This window comes from Prosopis cineraria, unplaced genomic scaffold (assembly GCF_029017545.1).
Source record: "Prosopis cineraria cultivar Desert tree isolate PC_DT_omini unplaced genomic scaffold, ASM2901754v1 PC12, whole genome shotgun sequence".
Lineage (NCBI taxonomy): Eukaryota > Viridiplantae > Streptophyta > Magnoliopsida > Fabales > Fabaceae > Prosopis > Prosopis cineraria.
Window position 1 is genome coordinate 6,529,223 of NW_026555343.1, and position 23,338 is coordinate 6,552,560.

The following is a 23,338-nucleotide window of genomic DNA, read 5'->3' on the forward strand; positions in this document are numbered from 1 at the left end:
TACCGGCCCGTGCTCGTCCCGATCATATTGGGACGGTCTGTCCCGACCCAAAAAAATTCGAGACGGGACTTTTATGGGACAGGGCCAAAATAGGGACGGGACGGGACTCGGGCCAGCCATCGGGACATCCCGTCCCGTCCCGTTTATATTCAGCATATAATTATATATAATATATATATATTATTTTTAACTATTATTTATTTATTTTAATTAAACTGATTTTTTAATGGCATTTTTTAATTTTCAGGACAGCTAAGACCACACCACGCATGCGACAGATTTCAGTTTCCAGATCCATCTTTCCAGATCCAGACTTCGGTTTCCACTTTCCACTTTCTAGATCTCCCTTTCAAAGCTCCAGCCTCCAGCTCCAAGCCTCCCAACCCTCAATCGCAATCGCAGTCTCGCAGATCAATCGTTAGTATCGCACCAGCTCAGCAGAGCAAAACCTTCAATTTCGGTTTCGCACAGCACAGCTCCACACATTCCTCCCTGAATCTCATTTATGAACTGGTATTATTCCCTTCGCACAGCACGATTTCTCTGTTCATGTCTTTCCAGTTTCCACATCTTCGTAACCTCGAAGACGAGAGAGTGCACAAGTGTTTATTATTCCCTTCGCATAGCTTCGCCTTCATGCTCGCGCCTCCTTCTCCACCTCCACAATGATGCAACTAAAAGGTATTATTGTAAGGTTATTTGACGTAGCGGCAAGGTTATATCTTCTACCCAGATCTGGTGCTACCTCAAATCCCTCATTTCTCTTCTACTCAGATCTGCAAGGAGTCCTCAAATCTGGTGCGTTTTATTGCTCATTTATGTCTTGTTGAATGCTGAGAAATAAATTAATAGGGATGAGATGATTGAGCTTATGTTTGGTATTTCGAGTTGATAAATCATGCCCATGTATATCCTCTTCTGTTTCTGTGTATGAGATTTTACGGTTCATTGGTAAAGAAAAATACTATTATATTTGAAAATTATATGCCCATGTATATTACTATTTATATTTGTAGATTGCAACAAAAGTAGATACTTCATTACAAATGTAGTATATATATCCATGTTTTAATTAAACTTGATTATAATTTACGTGTTAGAATTCTATTTAACAAGAACAAGAAGTGGTGATGCTTCCAACCGAACCTGTTACATGCACAATTTTATTTGCATCCTCTGATTAAGTAAAACAATATTAACCATTATAGATTATTTAAAGTATTTGGTTACATGATTTAGATTGAATTTAATGCCCTTGATTTTTATGCATTCCTATTTGAATATTTAATATGACGTTTTAATTAGTTAAGGGTAATTGTTGTTGTTGCTGTTGGCCAAATCTACAGTGCAAAAAAAAATGGCCACTACACCCACCCTTCAAGAAAAATGTAGAAACAAAAGAAAAAACATGCTTCATCACCTAATAATACTGAAGAGGAAAATGAGTCAAAGAAGAAGGAGAAAGTAGTAGAAGAAAGCGACATAAATCAGCTGTTTGGGCGCATTTTGAAAGGTTGCCGTTGGACAAAACTAATGGAGAACCCCGTGCTAAGTGTAAGTACTGCCCAATGACAATTGGTTGTGACTCTACAAGACATGGGACAAATGGAATGAGAAAACATGTAAAAAGATATCCCGAAATCCGAACAAAGCAAACAAGTTGGCACAGTCTTTGCTATCAGGCTCTCAATTAGGGTCATCTAAAACTTTGAGCCATCATCTATTTAATCAACTCGATTGCAGACAAGCCATTGCTATATTTGTGATATGGATGAATGCCTTTTAATGTTGTGGAAGGTGATGGTTTTAAAGAGATGATGAGAAGGCTAGAACCTCGCTTTCAAGTCCCTTCAAGAGCGACAGTTACTAGAGATTGCTACAAGTTATACCTTGAAGAAGCTAGAAAGTTGAAAAGGTATTTAAAAAAATCTCAAATCCGTGTTTCTCTCACTACCGATACTTGGACTTCCAATCAAAATGCCAGTTATATGTGCTTAACTGCTCATTGGATTGATGAGCATTGGACATATCAAAAGCAAATCTTGAATTTTTGTGTAGTTGAAAATCATAAGGGAGAAACATTGCTCAAGAAATTAAGAAATGCTGCTGTTTTGGAGTATTGATAAGGTGTTTACAATCCACGGTTGATAATGCTTCTTCTAATGACACTGCTTTGGCATCTTTTAAAGGGGGTCTTGAGGCATTGGAATGGTTTAGTTTGTGATGGGGAGTTCTTGCACTTGCGTTGTTGTGCGCATATCTTAAATTTGATTGTTTCTGATGGTGTGAAGGATATGCACAAGTGTATTGAAGGCATTCGGAATGCCATTAAATATGTGAGATCTTCTCCATCAAGGTTTCATAAATCAAGGAGCTTGTGGAAAAATGAAAATTGATTCAAGGAGGCTACTAAGCATGGATTGTCCCACAACGCGATGGAATTCCACTTACATAATGTTAGAGAGTGCAATAAATTTTACAGCGTTTTGAGAGGATGGAGCAGCAAGATAATGATTATAGAAACTTCTTCTAGATAAAAATTTGATTGGTCCCCTAATGAAAATGATTGGAAGGATGCAAAAGATTTTGTAATCTTTTTAAAGGGTTTCTATGATATTTTGCAATTTTCAGGATCACTTTATGTGACCTCAAATGGGTTTGCTTTCAACAGATAGTTGATTCTTTGCAGTTTTATATGAGTGCAAACATCATGATTCCTTGCTTTGTGGTATGGCTAAGAGCTGTTGACCAAGTATAATAAGTATTAGGGGAACTTAAGAAACTTAATCTTTTGCTTGTGGTAGCAGTGGTACTTGACCCAAGGTATAAAATGATATTTGCAGTTTGCTTTTGAGGATATGTTTCCTGAGGCTACACAACGTGAAGCTATGACAAAAAGGTCTCAGATGTCTTATATCGTTTGTATGATCATTATTCAAGTGGGGTTGACACATCTCAGACTCAAAGTCAGAGTCAAAGTCAGACACAAAGCAAGTGAAAGTAGTTTGACTCAATCACTTGGATCAGATCGTAGGCCTTTAACTTTCTTAAGTTCTAGGTCTAAGGCTTCATTTCAAAGATTTCTCGCCCAAAAAGAGACTGAGATTCAAGCAGATAAGTATGCAGAGGTGGACAAGTATTTGCATGATGAGTTAGCTGAAGCACTTGATCCAAATTTTGACATGTTAACGTGGTGGAAAGGAATTCGGCTAAATATAAAGTCCTTTCATTGATTGCACGTGATGTATTGGCCATGCCTGTTCCACTGTGCTTCAGAACTACATTTAGCACAGGAGGCGTGTAATTTGATGATTCTAGGAGCTCCCTATCTCCAAAGATGGTCGAGGCACTAATTTGTGCCCAAAACTGGCTATCTCCATCAACTGCAAAATTGAAGGTTGTTGACGTTGATGATTTTTAACGATACAGAGCAAGCGGTGGAAGGTAATATCATTTTTTATATTGATTATTTCTTTTTATATAATATTAACTTTTCGTTTATCTATATTTAAATAATTTTTGTTTATATTATGTTTATTGTTTTATTTTCAGAAGAATCATTGGCTTCAAATATCTCAGTTGAAGAGGAAGAGCAATGACTTAAAGTTGAGTTATCCTTGGGGATTAAATTTGTTGATTCTTGACTTGTTGTTGCACTTATCACTTGGAATTACTTGTCTTTGTTGAGCTGTATTTGTTGAATTGTTTCTTGTTTGTCTTTTGAATGTTGCTGCTGAAATGTTCTTCTGACTTGATTAATTTGATTTTCTGTTATTGGTTTTTTTTCTTTTAGTAGGAAATCTTGGTAGTTCCAAAAGCATTCTTTTTCTTGAATTTTTTTTCTACATGACTAAGCATATTCCTTATGGGGAGATGGCGGCATCACTAATTGAGACTACATTGTATGAAGAAGGTCAAGAAAAAGTGGCAGGTTTAATACCTTGACATAGTATAGCTTTGCTTACAATAAATTTGTTTCCTCTAATTGGTTTCTTTCTTTACCATAGCAATTTTTAAGTATCAGGGTTATGAATTACAGGGGCACGCTAAAAGCAGAGGCAATCTTTCTTTGCCACTTATAATTGCAGGGGCACGCTAAAAGTAGCTTTCTTTCTCAAACTTTAATGTGTTTTTACAGTAATTTCAGTTCTACAATTAATGATAAATTAATTATAGGAATACTTTAGGCAAATAACAAGACTGAATCTTTTTATTTCAATATGATTTTAACAGGGAAGGAATTTGAAGTGATGGAGAATAGGGAAGAATCAAGTGCCGTTCAAATGGAAGCAGTATGAGGTAATTTTTTCTCTCCAAATCTCCCATAAAAGTAGGACATTGTTAAGAATATTTTCAGAAAGAAAGATCTATGGGTGTTGAGTTGTGAACAAAATTTAATTTATATGTTTAATTCTTCAGTCTGTCATTACTTCTATGATTAATCATATTCATAATGAAATTTGCATTAAAATTTTTTGGGGTTCTAATTAATGTAACATATGCTTATTCTTGTCAATTATAAGTTGGAAGATGTAATAATCTTTGTTGATGTGCATTCGGGACGTCCCGGTCCCGTCCCGATCCCGTCCCGACTCCTTTCGGGACAGGACAACTTCCGGACGGGACGGGACACACGGGACAAATTTTGAGTCCCGATCATTTTCGGGACGGGCCACAGACGAGGGTGTTCCGGTCCCGTCCCGTCCCGTGAACACCCCTAATTAGAACCATGAGGGACAGACAGGATCCTCATGGCATGATATTTAATTCAGGTCATGAATCAAGAGGGACAGACATAATCCTCTTGGTCATATAAATACTTTTAATAAAAAGGATTAGAGTTTACATGCTTCACAAAGAAGATATGTCCTAAGTTGGCGCAAGATACATTGTATAATCCAAATAAGAAGCAAACATAAAAGATGGTGTGTCATACACCATAGTTACACCTCTGGTGCTTTCTCGACCGGACTCGCTCCTGTAAAAATGTTAACCACGGGGAATGAGACTTAAAAGTTTCCAGTAACCAAAAATTAATATGTAATGATGTATGCGGATGTAACTAATCATGCGATTGCTAGTGGGCACACAAAATATTTAAATCGAACAATATTTTCAAACACCGAACAAGTATTATTTTGCACGAGACTGCACCTTATATCCTCCTTTCGCCATGCTCGGACGCCAATCACCACCCGGCCAAAGGTGGAGTTGGACCAAGCGACACGCCACTCATTGGGTCCAATGAGGGCTTACCACGTGGTAATAATTAACCGAACAGAAATTCCCATTAACACCATATATTAAAATACCCTGACAAGTCATGCATCATTCAAATATCCAAACAAGAATATATCCGAACAATAATATCTCATCATGATAAACAAAAATAAATTTTTAACCCACTTGGCAAAATTTCAAACAAGTATATACAGTAGTTATTTTCAATAATTCATAATTTTTCCCAAACAACAAAACAACACATAACCATTCACAAAAACAACCATCACACACATTAATAATGGTTACCTTGTGTCTTGAATAACAAGTTACCCTTCACAACTCCTTGTTCACCACTATCTTTGTCAATATAATCTACATAATTATTTCACAATACTATATATTAATTTTACATTAAAATAAATAACTCTAATTTAAAGAGTTAGAAAGTCTTAGATCTATAATCCATATTAATACTAATTTAAGATTTATGCCTCATTTAACTTCTCAAATTCTTTTTTAAAATTTTCGTACCCTATAAACTATTTTTTATCCTCAATTCACTTCTAGTATCACAATTTCATCCTTCTATATTCTAAAAATGCGTTCCAAAATAAATTAAAAATTTTAGAATTATCCTGAAGCCTCAAATCACCTTTCTGTAACCTCAAAAAGACCTATTCATACTTAAATAATATTTAATAATCATAGGTTTATCCCTACATCTCAGATTCCACATAAATTCAACCATATAGATCTAGATTTAACTCAAAAATTCTAAATATGTTTCAACCTTCAACCTCAAAAAAAAATATGATTAATATTTATATCCCTAAGAGTTTTAACCTATATTTTTAATTTATCATATCATCAGATTAACTATCCTATAGAAAAATCTTAATCAAATATTTACTCTATCCTACAAAAATTCATATCACTAGAAAGCTAATAGTATTTAGAAAATAACTATAAAATTAATTTTGTAATAAATAAATTTTTAATGCTAATCTAAACAGGAAAGTTAGAACATACCTGAAGAAAAAAAATAATCCTCCCTTGCAAGAAGACGCCGAGCAACGTGAGAGGAAGAAGAAAAATAATATAAAAATGGGATTGTGGGTCCTAAAATTATATTAAAAAAAACTATAGGTTTGAATTTAATTATTCAAACATTTGGGCCATTACTTGCAATTTTCACAAATTGCATCTTGGGCCCTTAGTTGCAATTTTCACAAATTGCAATAAATAATTCCTTATGCTTCCTCCACCATGCACCTCCTCTTTTTATACATGAGGAGGTGCCTTTCATTCCCACATCTAACCGATGTGGGACTAAACCCCATCCCCTTTTTTTTTTACTTTCTTTTCTTTTCTTTTTTTTTTAACTCTCACACACACATTAATAATAATTTTTTTAAATCTTAAAATTATATCTTAACAAAATATTTCTTATATAATTTTAAAATTAAGTTTTTAATTCATAATTAAATGCCTACCCATATTATTATTTTCAAATAACCTCAAATAAATAAATTCCTATTATTATCATCATTTAAAAAAAACTTAAATTTCATAAATTTTTTTTATCTAAAAATTAGGATGTTACAATAAGGAGTGTCAGAACCAACATAACGGAAAGGATAAGTGGGTGCACCAGTTGTTTTTTTTTTTTTTAAAGGAAAAAAATGTAAATATAGGTGGGTAAATGGGTGTTATTGATAATTGCTTTTAAATAAAAAAAAAAAGGCAAGGAATGCACTGCACGCAATTCTGACCTCACGAAAGGGACTAAGTGCATTTTAGATTAACTTTCAACTTTAGTTAGAATCAGTCAAACTAAAGTTAGGATATAAAAGCTCATTTTGTGTTGTTGGATTAGGAAAAAAATTTCAATCTCAATTAGCCATAACCGAGCATTTTTTTGGAAGCCCAAAGACGTGGGTTTAGCATCAGCGTTAATGTTAGAAGTCGTTGGAAGCATTAATGATGTGTTAAATTTTTTATGCTTTCTCTCTCCTCTTATCTATCTATCCACGAGGCTGTCTGATTATTTTATCTTGCTGTGCATGGTATTTTGCTCCTCCCGTGACCTCCTGAGCTGCACCTCTAGATCTACTTCACCTTCCTCTACTTCACCTCCGGAGCTCTACATCCGGGACCTAACCTCAGTCAATCTCCACCTCGGTTGAAGCACTAAGATCTCTACATTGAAGCACCGAGATCTTCACCTTCCGATCTTGCATCCAGCATTCCCTACTTAGAAGTGGTTTCTCCACATTACAGAACAATTTGATGCAGTATTCTACTATTTAAGGACCATGATCAACAAATGCAACTCTTCATGGATGGCGAAACTAACGGATAACGAACATAGAAAAATGCAGAGCATCAGATGATGAAGAACAAGAAGAAAGCTCAAAGCACGATAGCAAGGAAGGCAAGGAATGAGACAAAAGGACAATCGACAAGGAGTAGCTCCGGCAACGGCAACCTCAGATCTGGTGATTTTGCTTAATTCTTGCAAACACCAACTAGAGCCAGCATCAGTCTTTGATAATATAACTATTGAAATTTTGGAACTTTTGATTGCTTGGAGCAGTGAAGATGAAATATTTCCTCCTATTTCAATTCATTCTTCATCCATGTACATGTCAATACCTACTTGCTTTATAGCATATCAAAGATGAGTAGCAAAGGATTTACGTGATTTACGTGTATTATCACCTCTAAAACATAAGAATACATCATAACTATATTTCAGCTTTGGCTTCTCAGGACGGCTTCTTACTTGTTGCCGCAGCTAATCATGAACATAAAGCTTGTCATTCTTGACCTTTACAAGGTAATGCTTAATGAGTACAGGCATTCCTATTTCTAAGGGAAATCATGAGCCTTTTAACAACTGTGTGACATAGGTTTTACTCTGACCCACACAGAAACAAGCTATATTAAAGCACAAATCTTTCTCAGAATTAGTTAAAAATTTAATGCTAATGTGGAGTAATGGTAGTCCATCACAAGAAGTAATGATATTGGATGAAAGATGCTCAAAATAATCTATTGCACTACTACAGAATGAAGAATAAATGACAGGTCTTATTAAATTGTTATAATATTAACCGTCCAATATTTATACTTATTGAATGATTCTATTAATAACTGTTTAATATATCTACCATTCAATATATGTTTGAATATTTCAAATATTTGAAAATTCTTAAAATAAAAAAATATATTACATGATAATTATTAATAATTGTCTAATTATATCTCTTATATTGGAAGGTTAAAATGTTAACTATCCAATATACCTTTTATATCAGACCCCCACCCTCAAATCAAACATTCATTTTTTGTGTTCATTGTCTCCTCATATCTCTTCTCTTCCTCTCCCATTTCTTCACCACTGACAACCTTCACCATTGTTTTGCTGTGTTTTGAAACACCGTGAGCACTCATCTTTAGTCATCAACTTTATGGGTCTGCTCCTCTCCTCCATTAGGTGTTCATGCATCATTATGTAATTGTTGTGTTTTCTCTTCTTCTCATTTCCTTTGAATCTCTTTATCTGAAATGATTCAACCTGGATAACTTAAAAATGCTTGTTAAACTAATAATATATGATTAGATGAGAGTTATATTTAATTTTTATTTTTATCTAAATCTATATTCTTTTTTTTTTGTATTTTTTGTTTGAACAACATTCAACTAGTTTGATTGAAAATTTTTTATCATTTGATTTTTTGATTAATGGTTGAGCTGTATATGAAATTTTATAGTGATTGAAATTGTGTACGGGTTGTATATTGCGGAGATGTTATTTCTAGTACTTTATATACAAGGGTGAGTTTAGTGGTATTCTAATGAATTTAATTTATCTTGTCATTCTAAATTTATGACATATGCTTTCAAATTGTTTTAGGAGCCACTAGATGTTGATTCGGATTATGTCGGGTGCTGTTAAAACTACAAGGTTTTACTACCTGAATTCTACTAATGTGCAGCTGGATAATAGATCAAACATGATGAAATTATTTAATTTGTTTGTTTATATTTTAATTAATATTTTTATATTTTTTTCATTTTGAATTTTCAATTTCAACTTATTTTCTTTCTCATCAAGGCTATAGTGCTTTATCGCATCCAAAAAAACTTGCCTGTAGCATTAAAGTACAAGTCATATAATCTAACTTACTTTAGTTTGAAGATAATAAAGGTACTTATCATTACTAATTTTAACAATCAATACTAATTTTTTAATTAATTCAATAACATGTTAATTTAAAATCCTAAATCCCTAAAAGAAAGATAATATCTAAATTAAAACTTTAAAATAATTGTGAGTTAAAAATTTTAAAAAAAGACTACCCAGAGCAATTCTAGATAATTAATTTCTAAAATTTTTAAAATTTTAATATTGAATTGAACTATAAGATTAAGTATATATGATTCAAATTGATAATAAAATAGATTTAATATTTTTTATAATTTTTATTTTAATGATTATGAAATAAAAATAAAAGTAAAAATTGTTAATCTGAACCATTCAGAATCTCGACGGTTCAGATTTCTTATCATGGCCGTTCCCCTGTGTTAATTGACTGACTCCCGTTCCAAACGTACAAGACTTTCTTGTGAAAAAAGAAAAGCCTTTAAAGTTTAAACGCTTTAGCTTTACTTTCCTGGGCAGCTTCGTGAATACTTTCACTAGAGCCTTCATCACATGATTCACATCCTCATTTCTCCGGAAAATTCTCATGGAGCGAGATTTAAAAGCAGCAAAAGCCTCGTATCTCTCAATCTTATTCTGATCGATGCGATAGATAAATAAGATCAATCTCTCATCGATCACCCCAGCTTGACAGGTAACTTCCCATCTAATCTCGATCTGACCCTAAACAACTAATCTGCTTTCATCTTTCTATTTGATCTGTTCCTGATCCAGTCTTTGATCGATCACTTGTTGAGTTTTAACGAAACGACGCTGTTTTAATTTCAACGGATTCTTTGGTTTTTCTTATTTTAAAATTCATCGGAGAAAGGAGAGCATATATCACCGATTCTTCTGGAAAATAATAGAGGAATCGGTGATTTCTATGACAGAGTTTTCAGTTTAACAAGGCAAAATGTAATTTGCTCTTTTCAAGTTTTGAAGTCAAGTAAAAGTAAGATGATTGAAATATGTATTTTCAAGTTTAACAAGGCAAAATGTAATTTGCTCTTTTCAGATGATTGAAATATGTATTTTGAAATTAGATTTGATTGGTTGATGATTGTATAACCCCCAACTCTCATTTGCGGGCATAAAGGTTGAAACGGTCGCAGTCTCCGATGACAAAAGGATGGACTTTTTTTCGGTACTGGTGCTGCTTCGGATGAGGATCATGATGTATGGCGTTGGGGGGAGGCAATTATAAGGTATTTAATCTTAACATTATATATTTAATATACTTTTATTCAACCACATTAAAATATAATTATTTTAATATATTAATAATATTAATAATAAAAATTTATTATAGAATAAATGATCATAGATTACACTTATGTCTTGATTTAATTAGAAATAAAAAAATATAATATATTTTTAATTAAATTTTACTTCTAATAAAATAATTACCTACTTTTCAATTAACTTTATCTTTATTAAACATCTTACAATAAATATAAAGTTATTATTAATAAAAATATTTTTAAAAAAAATAATGATTTGGTCAGATTTGGTTAGAGGCACTTTCGAAGTATTTTCTCTTAACCTTATATATTTAATATATTTTTATTCAATTACATTAAAATATAATTATTTTAATATGTTAATAACATTAATAATAAAAATTTATTATAAAATAAATAATAATAAATTATACACATATCTTGAGTTAATTAAAAACAAGTATATTGAGTATACTTAATATATTTTGCCAAGATTTTGTTAAAAACATATTATCAAATATTTTTTATTTTTTATTTTAAAAATAAAAAATTGTTCATAAAATAAGTTTTTAAACAAGCTCATGCATATTTGGTTAAAAAAGAGAGAGACATATAGTTATAATAGATTGAATAATATAAAATGTTATGAAAAGATAAATTTATGATAGTTAAATATAAAAAATTAAAATCGAGTCATAATGATTGATCATCTAACATTTAAATCATAAATTTATTACAAATCATTCATTTACATGCAATAAAATTTTAAGAATGTATTTGAATTTCAGTTGATTATAATTAATTATAAAAATATTTAATTAATATAATTTATTTTAATTATAATTGATTATATTATAATACAATCTGTTTTGATATTATTTTTTTAAAATTAATTTTAAAAAATTAAAGATGTTTGAATAATTTAATTAAAATTAATTTTAACTGTACAAATCACTATAAAAAACATTGTTTTTAAAAATTAAATTAGTAATAAATTTATATCTAATATTATTAAATTTGTTAAATGTTATTTAAGAAGTAAAATATATCATTTAAATTATATATTTGATTAAAAATATAATAGCGATCCATTTAATATTTATATAATTACTTAACATACAATTATATACTAATTAATTACAAATTTAAATTATATTTTAAGGTAATATTAATAACTTAATTTGTGGAAAAAATATATATAACTTGGTAAGGGAGAGAGAGGTGGAGGTGCAGTGAGGCAGGAGCACACAAGAAACACCAATGACAATAGAGAGAGGATATAAGCAAGGGGCATTCGAGAGGGGTATATTTGGTGAGTCAACATTCCGACAAACAATAAATACTGGTAATTGTAAAAATTAAAATTGATAAGCAAGTGCTGCCAACTTCAAGTAAAATGTGATTATATCGTAAATAATTGATTATGTAGAAATGGAGGTGTTTGGGTGTTTTTTCCCAAACCATGATTTTAGCCAAAATAATCGATTCTTTGAAATTTGAGTCACTTGAAATTGTTTAAGCCACAATAATGAGACACGTGGTTCAAATAATTAGAGTCTTATTTACACAAACATAAAGGGTTGGTTTAGAGTTAATTAAGTGAAATTAACAATTCAAAATTATGTAACTCATGCTTTCCAGTTCACAAAAGTCATTACTCAAATATATATTGTTATATTTAGATACATATGAATATGAATTTAAGTCAAATCTCGTTTGGGCATTTTAAAATTTATGGATTTAGATTTACTTGTGTGTATATGAATTTAAAATACATGGATTTTAAATTTGAGATTTGAAATCTAAGATTTTAAATTCAAATTTAATCCAAATACTATCTTACATAAATCTTTCATCATTTCTTCCTTATCACTTGTAACTAATAAGTTATAATAACAAGACCCATCTATATGACTAAACTTTTCCAACCTTGCTAATGGAGATATGTAGCCTGACTAGAAACAAGAAACTTGCCAGTTACTACTAAGCCGTCCATTTGTTTTTTCTCTTTTCAAACCTTTCATAGAGGTGTTATGTGTGCCAAGAGCTCCTTACAATCTTGGCCAAAGGAAAAAGAGATATCAAGGCTTTAAGAATGGCCAACCGTTAGGCACGTAGCAGTGGCATAGCATATGGCAAAAATAATCAACATATATTCACTACATCCAACAACTCAGTCCCATTCAACAACAATTCAACATCATAGCCCATTTACGTGATTGAATCATGATAAATCTTTTTCAATTAACATGCATATAGTTTTTCAGTTCTAAACTCCAGATCATTATTGAAGAGGCAAAATTCTCACTTAACAAAACTAGTTCACAAAACGAAATCAATCAAGTGGTTAGGTTATATGTCTAAATGTAAAATACATACATACATATTGCATAATACTAATGCACTATAAAAAAGATCAAACCAGAATGCCAGGCATGCATGGTAAGGTAGACGTAGTTACCTCTTCCCTAACTTATACAAGTCAATTTGTGGTCTCCACTCGCCCATGACAATGCAACAAAATTAATCTACTCAATCCGCATGGGGTTCATCAATAATAATATATTTAAAGGGACGATTAATAGAAGTTCTAATTATAATTTCTCCAATTATGTTGATCACCATTATCAGTCTCATTCCTTATTGTTTCTTCACTCAATCAATCCTCTATATTCCATTTAATTCATTTCCATGCATTAATTTACTCTAGAAATCCTCCAGTCCACCAAACAAATATTCTACATCGATTAGATGCTCTAGAATCTCCAAAAAAAAAAATTATAGATATTATTTAAACCAAGATTAATTCGTAAGAACCTCAAGAAATTCAAAATCCTAACTGCCTCCTCCAACAATTATCATTCAAACCTGGGTTCGAATTTAACACGAGCTTGAGGCCTCTCACAGCTAACAAGAGCCCTCCAAACACGCTACAGTCAACCAAATATAGAAATTAGGCGGGTTCTCAATTAGAACCTCCTCACAAATTTTACAAGGTAATAGGAAAAAATTTAAAGCTTTAGCGATAAGAGACAACTCTAAAGTACTCTAATCATGAATATGTAATTGTAAATCAAGAGTTAATATCCATTTTTGCCATTGAACTAATTTCGTAGGAACATTGACTGTCCTAAACTTTTTGTGTAATAGTGTCACCCTTGAAGTAATTTAATCATAATAATATTGCTTTGACTTTAAATGGGTAAACATTGATCATTAACTTTGCTAACATAATTTTATGTTAGGAGTAATATTATTATGATTTAATTACTTTAAGAGTAACATTAATATGATTTAATTATTTTAAGGAACTTAGTTTCAAGTCACAAGGTTAATGGTCAACATTTGCTCATTTAATGTCAAGGGTAATATTGCTAAGATTTATTGACTTTAAAGATGATATTGTTATAACAAGAAAGTTTAGGAGTGTTGTTGCGAAAATAGCTTAAAGGAAAAACTAGACATTAATCCTAAAATAAAACCAAAACCACTTATTTTTTTTGGGCAAAATCAAGCCAAAACCTTAGAGAGTAATAAACATATCAATGAATACATTGTTTTGAACTTATTCAATAACAATAGGATAAAATTGCAATTATAGTACTTACTTTTTGAAATTTAATACTCAATCCGTTTTAAATTATAAGACATTTTTTTGGCAAAATCATACATGCCAATAAAATTGATTAAACACATTTTATACAAAAATATAAACTTTTAAAAATAATAATGTCACCTTGACTTTAAATGGGTAAACATTGATCATTAACTTTGTTAGGAGTAATATTATTATGATTTAACTACTTTAAGAGTAACATTAATATGATTTAATTATTTTAAGGAACTTAGTTCTAAGTCACAAGGTTAATGGTTAACATTTGCTCATTTAATGTCAAGGGTAACATTGCTAAGATTTATTGACTTTAAAGATGATATTACTATAATAAAAAAGTTTAAGAGTGTTGTTGCGAAAATAGTTCAAAGGCAAAACTAGACATTAATCCTAAAATAAAACCAAAACCACTTTTTTTTTCGGGGCAAAATCAAGCCAAAACCTTAGAAAGTAATAAACATAATAATGAATACATTGTTTTGAACTTATTCAATAACAATAGAATAAAATTGCAATTATAGTATTTATTTTTTGAAATTTAATACTCCTTCTATTTCAAATTATAAAGCATTTTTTAGTAAAATCATACATGTCAATAAAATTCATTAAACACACTTTACAACTTTACTTTTTTAAAATAAAAATATAAACTTTTAAAAATAATAATGTGGCCTTGACTTTAAATGGGTAAACATTGTTCATTAACTTTGCTAACTCAAATTTTATGTTAGGAGTAATATTATTATGATTTAATTACGTTAAGAAACATTACTATGATTTAATTATTTTAAGGAACTTAGTTCTAAGTCACAAGGTTAATGGTCAACATTTGCTCATTTAATGTCAAGGGTAACATTGCTAAGATTTATTGACTTTAAAGATGATATTGCTATAATAGAAAAGTCTAGGAGTGTTGTTGCAAAAATAGTTTAAAGGAAAAACTAGACATTAATCCTAAAATAAAACCAAAACCACTTTTTTTTTTTTTGGGGCAAAATCAAGCCAAAACCTTAGAGAGTAATAAACATATCAATGAATACATTGTTTTGAACTTATTCAATAACAATAGGATAAAATTGCAATTATAGTACTTACTTCTTGAAATTTAATATTCCCTCCATTCTAAATCATAAAACACTTTTTGATAAAATCATACATATTAATAAAATTTATTAAACACACTTTACAACTTTACTTTTTTAAAATAAAAATATAAACTTTTAAAAATATTTTTTATTGAATATTTCATTTATAAAAAATATTAAAAAAAGATATATATGAGAGGTTAATATTAAAAAATATTATTAATAAAAATTTATTTTTTTAAAGTATTTTATATTTTAAAATATTAAATTTTTTTTCAAAGCATTTTATAATTTGGGAGGAGCGTTAATCTGATTTTGCCCCTTAAGTGGTTCATCTGGTAGGGCTCGGTATGACGTGTTTTTGAGCTTTAGAGGCGAAGACACTAGAGCGACTTTCACCTCACATCTCTACTCCTCTCTATCGAGCGCTGGAATTCATGTTTTCAAAGATGATGCGGTCCTTCCCAGAGGGAATCCTCTCTCAAGTGAATTGTCACGAGGAATTGAACTTTCCACAATTTCAATCATTATCTTCTCCAAAGAATATGCTGGTTCTAGATGGTGCCTTAACGAGCTCTCACAAATCATGGAGCTTCACAGGGCACAGGGTCGAGTTGTTCTGCCTGTGTTCTATGGGGTGGGTCCATCCGAAGTTCGTAATCAAATATCTGGTTTTGGAGAAGCATTTCGAGATTTAATACAACGAAGTTCACTCACAGAAGAAGAAGTGTTGAGGTGGAGAACAGCTCTCCGTGAAGTCGCGAGCATTGCAGGGTTTGTTGTGCTCAATTCCAGGTAATTTTTAAATATTTCTTTTTTTTATTTCTCTTCAATTTTGCTAAGCGTAAACAGACACGCACAATTGATTTCTAGCTACAATTTTCTCTTTTTAATCACTTGAAATTTTATATATGAGAATTTTTTGAAGAAATATCTAACAAATAAGAACGGTACGTTAGCAGAGAATAAGTCTTATATCGATACATCTAATCAATGTGCTGGAGTGGAGTTTGGACAAGCAGCTGAAAGTTTTGAAGTCAAAGCATGTGTGCATTATTAGTTGGCCAAAAATGTGTTCACTTCTTCTTCTTCAAAAAAAAAAAAAAAAAAAGAAGTATGGCAATTTCACAAGCACAAATGATGTTTTGTTCTGTCTTAAAATATTGCTCCGAATTTGGTCAAATTGACATGTCTGTTATTTTTATAATGCTGTAAATTATTCAAATTATGATAGTTTTATAGCCCCTGCAATTGTTTGCATGTTTTTTTTTTTGGGTTTAAAAATTGCACCTTGGAGGAAGGACTGATATTTAAGCAACAATTAAATTAAGGTATTGAGGATGCCATAATCTCTAACATGTTTTTAATACTTGAAAAATTACTCCTTTCTGGTTGTTCCCTATAAAATTTAGAGTGCATGTGGTGGTTGGTACATGGAAAAGTTATTTGGAAAATGGGAAAAAGTGAGGAAGTGTTTTTATTGTATTTGTTAGATGGCAAAGTGACTTTGTTGGAAATAAAGTTTTCCATGTTTATGGTAGAGTTTTCCCTTTCCCTTTTCCATTTTGTATCATACTAGCCTATAGCCTCAGTTTCACCCTTTAAGGAATCCAATTTTATGCCGGTTGAAACCTTTGCCAATTGTTGGCAAACTCATATTCCTTGTAGTGACAAGAGGGGAAAACTGAGGAATTATAGAGATTTGGGGTTCATAGTTAAGTGTGTGTTCATCTTCTCTATTTCTCTATTCTCATTTTCCCCACCAGTAATTTGTCAAGATCCTCTCACATTGTTGACTTGTGTAAAATGAAAATTTTCCGCTAGTAATGGTTGTTGCAGATAAGAGGAGATTGCAGTATGCTGTTTCCTTAAGTTCCTTTTTGGGGCCCACATTCCTTGGAGTTCAATTGTTTGTTTAAATGTTTGACGAGCCATGTCTTCTCATTCACCTTAATATTGTCTATGTTTTGTATGATGAATTTTCATTTGATATATTTCCATGATCCAGTGAAGTGGTGCAGGAGGACAAGACTTGCACTAATTAAACATTTCTTTTTGTGTTAGTATTTTATCTTTTTTGTTGTATAAGATTTCTTAGATTATCTGTTCTAGACTTGAATAACTCCATATATCCATACTTAATTTGTTTCTTATCTTGATAAATTGCATTTAATAGTTTTTATCAACAATTTGCATAATTTAGTCAAAATTAGTTGTATAACTTGTTTAATAACAGAACTCTGAATTTCACAGCGACAATGTTTTTACAAGTTGCACCACAAAAATCTCCATATTAGCTCCGATTATGAGAAACCATGTGAAATTGTTGATGAGGAATTGAAGATAAATGGATACTTGAACCTGAAGTGGGCCACCTGAATGTATAGTGAACATAACTTATAACTATATATGAGAGCCACTGGTTGAGGAGCAGGGCTGGCATTGCGAACATCTGGAATCTGGATGGAACATTAGAACTTGTAATTTCAGTCAAACTGGATTGGCTAATTTGAGTGAGTTTGAAATAATTTAAGACTTTTTCACAAAATAATACATTTTAGTAATTGGGGTATTTGGGACTGGCCCAAAAGAGACCCAAAAAATTCAGGCGGCTAAGCCCAAACAATACTCGAATGACACTTTAATTTTATTTAAAAAAGATATAAATATAATTATACTAAATATTAATTAATCTTTTAAATTTTAGTTCAATTTATACTCAGAAATTATATATTTGAGTACATTATTTCAGCTATTTTCTTAAGAAAATTAAATAATTTCACATTATTATATTTTTGTTATTTTTAATCTATAAAATACCTTAAAAATATTTCAACTGTATTTTAAAAAGTATATTTTATATTTTTAATAATAAAAATAATTAATTTAAATTAAAAATTAATTTTTAAAAAAATGAAAAGAAATTGACAAGATTTTAATGCCTAATCATGCCTCGAACAGGGTTGCCTTTAATAAAAAGATATCTATATGCAATCCAAAAAAATCCTTTGCTATCCTAAAAGGAATTAAATCTATTTTGCTCAAAACTAATCAAACTCATTCTAGATTATTAGAAATTATGTATCTAATGAGAAAATAGACATCTATGAGATAAAACTTGAATTTGCTTAACTGGCCATCAATGAACTTTGACCAGATATGAGCCAAGGCTTTTTGGTAAGGATCAAAAGGCAGTAAGGGACTTTAGAGGAAGATCACTTTTCTTGTGAGGATCAAAAGGCAAGCGACTCACATATAGGTTTTTCATTCTGAACCAGCATAGGAAACTAGCTTGTGAACTAGATTGTACTTTAGAAGATCACTTTCCTTTTTAACATATTCATGAAGGTATTCATATTTCACTCCTTTCAGTTTCAAAGCAATCTCCTCTGTGCTTACAAATGGGCTTCCTACAATTCCTAAGAGCTTCACCTGCACTCAAATAATCAAAGGGCTAATGATGAGTAGAAAAAGAAATTGATCTTGAGCATCTTCCTTCATTTTTCATTCGATTCTTAAATATATTTCTATGAACTTATTCTCATGCATCTGACTTTACAATGTATTATTAATGTGAATGGTCAAGGGAATTATGTTATGATCATTTATAAGTACATTATTATTCTTCTTTGAGATTTTAAGTTATTAATTTTTTTAAAGGCTTAAAGTGCTGCTGAAATGTTTTAGAACTTGTTTGCAAGAAGTGATTGATATTTTAAATTTTTGTTTGGGATAATATTACTTCACTATTAACTTTGACCAACGTTGACCATTAAATCTTTGTTTTTAGAGAAAATAATAGAGAGGTTCAAAAGAAGTAATTAATTTAAATTAAGTCTCAAGTGTTAAAATTCAAAAATTTGAAACTCAAACTTTTGATTTTACAATTTTTTTGTGATGAATTTGTAATTTGTATTCTAAATTTTAACAAGGAAAATAAATTTTGATTCTTCAACCATGTTAAAACTTAAAAAATAAATTATAAATTTATTATAACATTGCAAAATTAAAAAATTGAATTGTAAATTTTTAAAATTTGATATTTGGAACCTAACTTAAAACTCTCTGTCATTCTCCTATGTTTTTCATTTGACCCAACATCATACATGTCATTCTAGTAAGCCATTCTTCTTCACGGATTGATCGCCATTGGAGCATTGAGATCAGTAGGTCAAATTTTCTGGGGACGACTAAGAGTTGATTGAAAGACAAATTCTTAAGATAAATCCCACCATTTTGAATTCAATCACCACCTATTCCCATTTTTAACAACATTTCCGTGGTAGTCCAATGCTATTCATATATTGAAACATGGAAGAAAAAATACATCAGTTTCAGAAGTTATCTTCCATGGTTCTAAAAACACAGTTCAATAGATAGTCTTGTTGACATCAAAGCCAAAATACATTGAGTATCTATTTGATAAGTCTAGCACAAGTCTAACATTTACAAACAACGCATAAACAAGAAGGAAGATTTAAAGGGGGGAAGTTAACAAAAAAAAAAAAAGCGAAGCAAAGTTAAACAAAAACCTGGTGGTCATAGTTATAGCAAGCACAGAGAAGAATCTTCTGGTCCTTGACCTCTTCAGGATACAGAATGTTGTTGCTGAACTCAAAAGGTGAACAAAAAAAAGTGTGAAAATTGAAGCCTAATTAAGTTCAGTGCCGTAAAAGCATCGTAATGAGGAAGGTAAGGAAAACAGGTAGCAACCATTCACGGCAAAACATCATAGTACTCACAGACCAGGTTCTCTTCTACAATTGGACTAGCAAACTCCAACTTAACATCATCATCCTTATCTTTCCCAAATGGGTTTCAATCAAAATTATCATTTGGCTTTTTCTTTCCATTAGACCCACATGAGCTCTTAATTCTCTTCCTTCTTCACCTGAATACCCAGATTCTGAACAATTCCTTGCTGTTCGTTTCTCATCGGATATTCTGCCATGGGTTCCGCGGAGGTTGGCTTTCGTTGAATCTGTTAAGTTGTTGTTCTGTCGTTCAGTTAACAGTAGGGTCTGTAACTGGTGGCAAGAAGATCAGCAGATCATGGTTCAAGAGTAGGAAGCATTTAGTGGTGAACTGGTGGCGGCGGCGAAGGGCAAAGGGACAAAGAGGCAGAGAAGATCGATAAAACCAAAAATAAAGCAGAGACGAGAAAGATAATTAATATAACATCAAATCAAAGCCACCACATGCAAAGTTGGATCACAAATATATATTTAACTGTCAAATGGCAAAAATTAACTGTAAAAAATTATTGCACCTTTTATAAAATTACAGGAGAATATTACTTCAAGTAAAAGTTTCGAATATTCATGGCTCTTTACAGAAAAAATTTAAGGATATTTTTACTCTTTAATCTTTTTTTAAAATAAAAAAATTAAATTATCCTTTGAATATACTTGGTATAAGATCCTGCTTCTACAAAGGATCATTTGAATTCTTTCATCTAAAACAATCCAGCACCCAGAGACGTGCCCTGCAAAGGCATATTTGAGCAAGATCATAAGGAATGAATGTATAGTGCCATATTCAAAATTCAGATTTTTTTTTTCAAAATGGCCCTATAGTCATTACCTCAGAAATTATTGAATTCTCATGTTTCTAGTAAGGAACTGATTATGTCTATATTTAAAACTAAAGTACTTGTCAAAAAAAACATCATACGTCCAGCAAATTATGTACCAACATCTATTTTCATCAAAATTGCAGAATAGCTAATACTAAGTAAGCCTTTCCCCCAAGTTGGGGTATCCAACAAGGCTCCAAAGTCCCAAGTACGCAGGTGGCATCACAAGAACATGAATTGAGTATGGTTGATTAGACTAGTAAACTGATGAACCAGTTACTTAACCAATCTAGTCAAAAGTTTTGGATGGGTCAACATGTTGGATTTTCTATATTGTTTCCTCCTCTTATGAGCCTGAAATGATATTAATCATGATTGATCCTTAATGTTTAATTATGGTTTGGATCACAAACCCTTGCACTACCTTGACTAGTGTAATGACAGATCTAAATTCCAATATCTTGCACAAGAATAAAAAGATTAAACTAAGAAATAATATATTAAATCAAGACTCATAATTTATACACATTTGGATTTTAAAAATAGGCTATCCTCTTTCGGCATATCTCTAATGGGATTGACTGATTAGGCTTTTCTTGTTGATAAAGTAGACTACCATTTTAAAACTCATTAATGTTTTTGTCGATAGAGTTGTCTTCATATGATGCTTTGATTATTTGCTTCAATCTCTCCACCACCTGTGATATATGGTGAATTAGGTTATAATTACGAAAATGGTTGGAAAAGGGGGCAGTTTGGGAATTTACTAATATCTTTATAATATTTGTTGGAATAAATTCTCAGCTAGAGGGATAAAAGCTTTGGTAGCTAATTTGAGAAGAAAGGCTTCAGAGGCGTAGAAGTATAAGTTATCGCCAATTGTGCTCAAGCAATAAATCTTGTTACACGCAAAATGATTGAAGGACACCCATTGTGCTTGGTTATTATTGTCTAGCAATTGGTTTGTAAACACTAACTTTAAATATAGAGAGTTTATTAGTACTGTTAATGCTCTTGCCAAGCATGCCCACTCCTCAAAATTTGTATATATGATCGTGTCTTTAATTTTATTCTTTCTTGATTAGTAGGGATGGATGAAAGGAAACGATGTATTCTTGACAGTGGAGATATTATGTAATATATTATTATAATTTTATCACTTTTATTAAGAAAATAATGCCCAAACCTTAGTTTTGGCAGTGAAAAGCTCATTTAAAAACTGAGGAGCATGTTGAATTTGGCTAAAAAAAGCTTTTTAAAAAAAAATTCTGAAACAAATATATGTTAAGATTGAAGTAGTAAAAAATTCTAACTTCTTAAAAGAAATTTTGAGCCAAAACCTAGGTTATCAACTTATTTTAGCTTTTTAAAGTTTAATATTTTATAATTTATCAATTTATTTTAAATTTTTAGAATTTAATATTTTAATCAACAGAGGTTGGATCTAGTGGAAAGAACTAATCCCTTATAACTTAATAAACTAAGGTTCGAATCCCTGCTAGAAGAAGTGTTTTTATTTAATACCTGACCATACCTCAAACTCGATCATAAAAAAGGAATTTAACATTTTAAAATTTAGAGTAAAATACTCTAACTTCCCTTCTAATTTACCTTAATTACAAATACTTTTCTATTTTTGAAACATATACAAACCTCCCCTCATATGAATAGTTACAAAATACAAGCATCCTCTTTATTTTTAAAATTTCATTCTCATTCATCCAACCGTTAGTTGACTATTAAGTTGTATGTTGGACCAAAATATTCCTTTTTAAATATATATGTTGTCATCATTTAAATTAGGGAGAATGACAATTAGGTCTTAAAAGAATGAATTAAATACAGTTAGGTCCTCGACAAAATTTTCTATAAAATAAATTATAAATATCAATTTAAACACTCACAAATAGAAATTTTTGCTATAATCTAAAAGTTAAATTTGATATTTAAATACTTTTTTTACAATTAAAACTCCTAAATTTGTATTAATTTGGATTGATATTTTTAACTTATTTTTTAAAAAAATTTGTTGAAGACTTAATTGGTATTAATTCAATGTTTTGGGATCTAACTATCATTCTGCCTTTAAATTACCCCCATAAATTCATGCATGTATTTTTTTTTTACTTTTTTATTTATATTTTAAATTTTTATTTATATAAACGTATATATTTACTACTTTTTAAAAAATTCAAACATGTTAAAAAATATAATGAACTAACATTTTTGAATTATTTATTTAAATATTGGCATACTTAAATATTTAATTTTTTTTAAATTGGGAGAGAGGGTAGATAATTAGATAATAAGAGCAAATTAATAATTTTAATTTTTTAAATACTTACAATTAAAATCTTTAATGAAATATTCTTAATAGTGTTAAAAATTGGACTAAAGTATAAGTTTTGAAAA

The 23,338-nt window shown here is 30.6% G+C and overlaps 1 protein-coding gene and 1 long non-coding RNA gene across 2 annotated transcripts; one reads left to right on the plus strand and one right to left on the minus strand.

Moving 5' to 3' along the window:
* Window positions 1-7,664: 7,664 nt before the first annotated feature.
* On the plus strand, window positions 7,665-17,673 carry LOC129289028 (TMV resistance protein N-like). The gene is made up of 5 exons (XM_054925856.1): window positions 7,665-7,864; window positions 7,996-8,062; window positions 10,562-10,638; window positions 15,679-16,146; window positions 17,588-17,673. Exons 1-5 carry the CDS (start codon window positions 7,665-7,667, stop codon window positions 17,646-17,648), a joined length of 873 nt encoding a protein of 290 aa, XP_054781831.1. The 3' UTR covers window positions 17,649-17,673.
* Window positions 17,674-17,700: 27 nt separating this feature from the next.
* LOC129288842 (uncharacterized) lies at window positions 17,701-20,474 on the minus strand. The gene is made up of 3 exons (XR_008588077.1): window positions 19,884-20,474; window positions 18,605-18,783; window positions 17,701-17,810 (listed from the first exon to the last, which is right to left on the minus strand). It is a non-coding gene; the product is annotated as an uncharacterized LOC129288842 (long non-coding RNA).
* Between the last annotated feature and the right edge of the window lie 2,864 nt (window positions 20,475-23,338).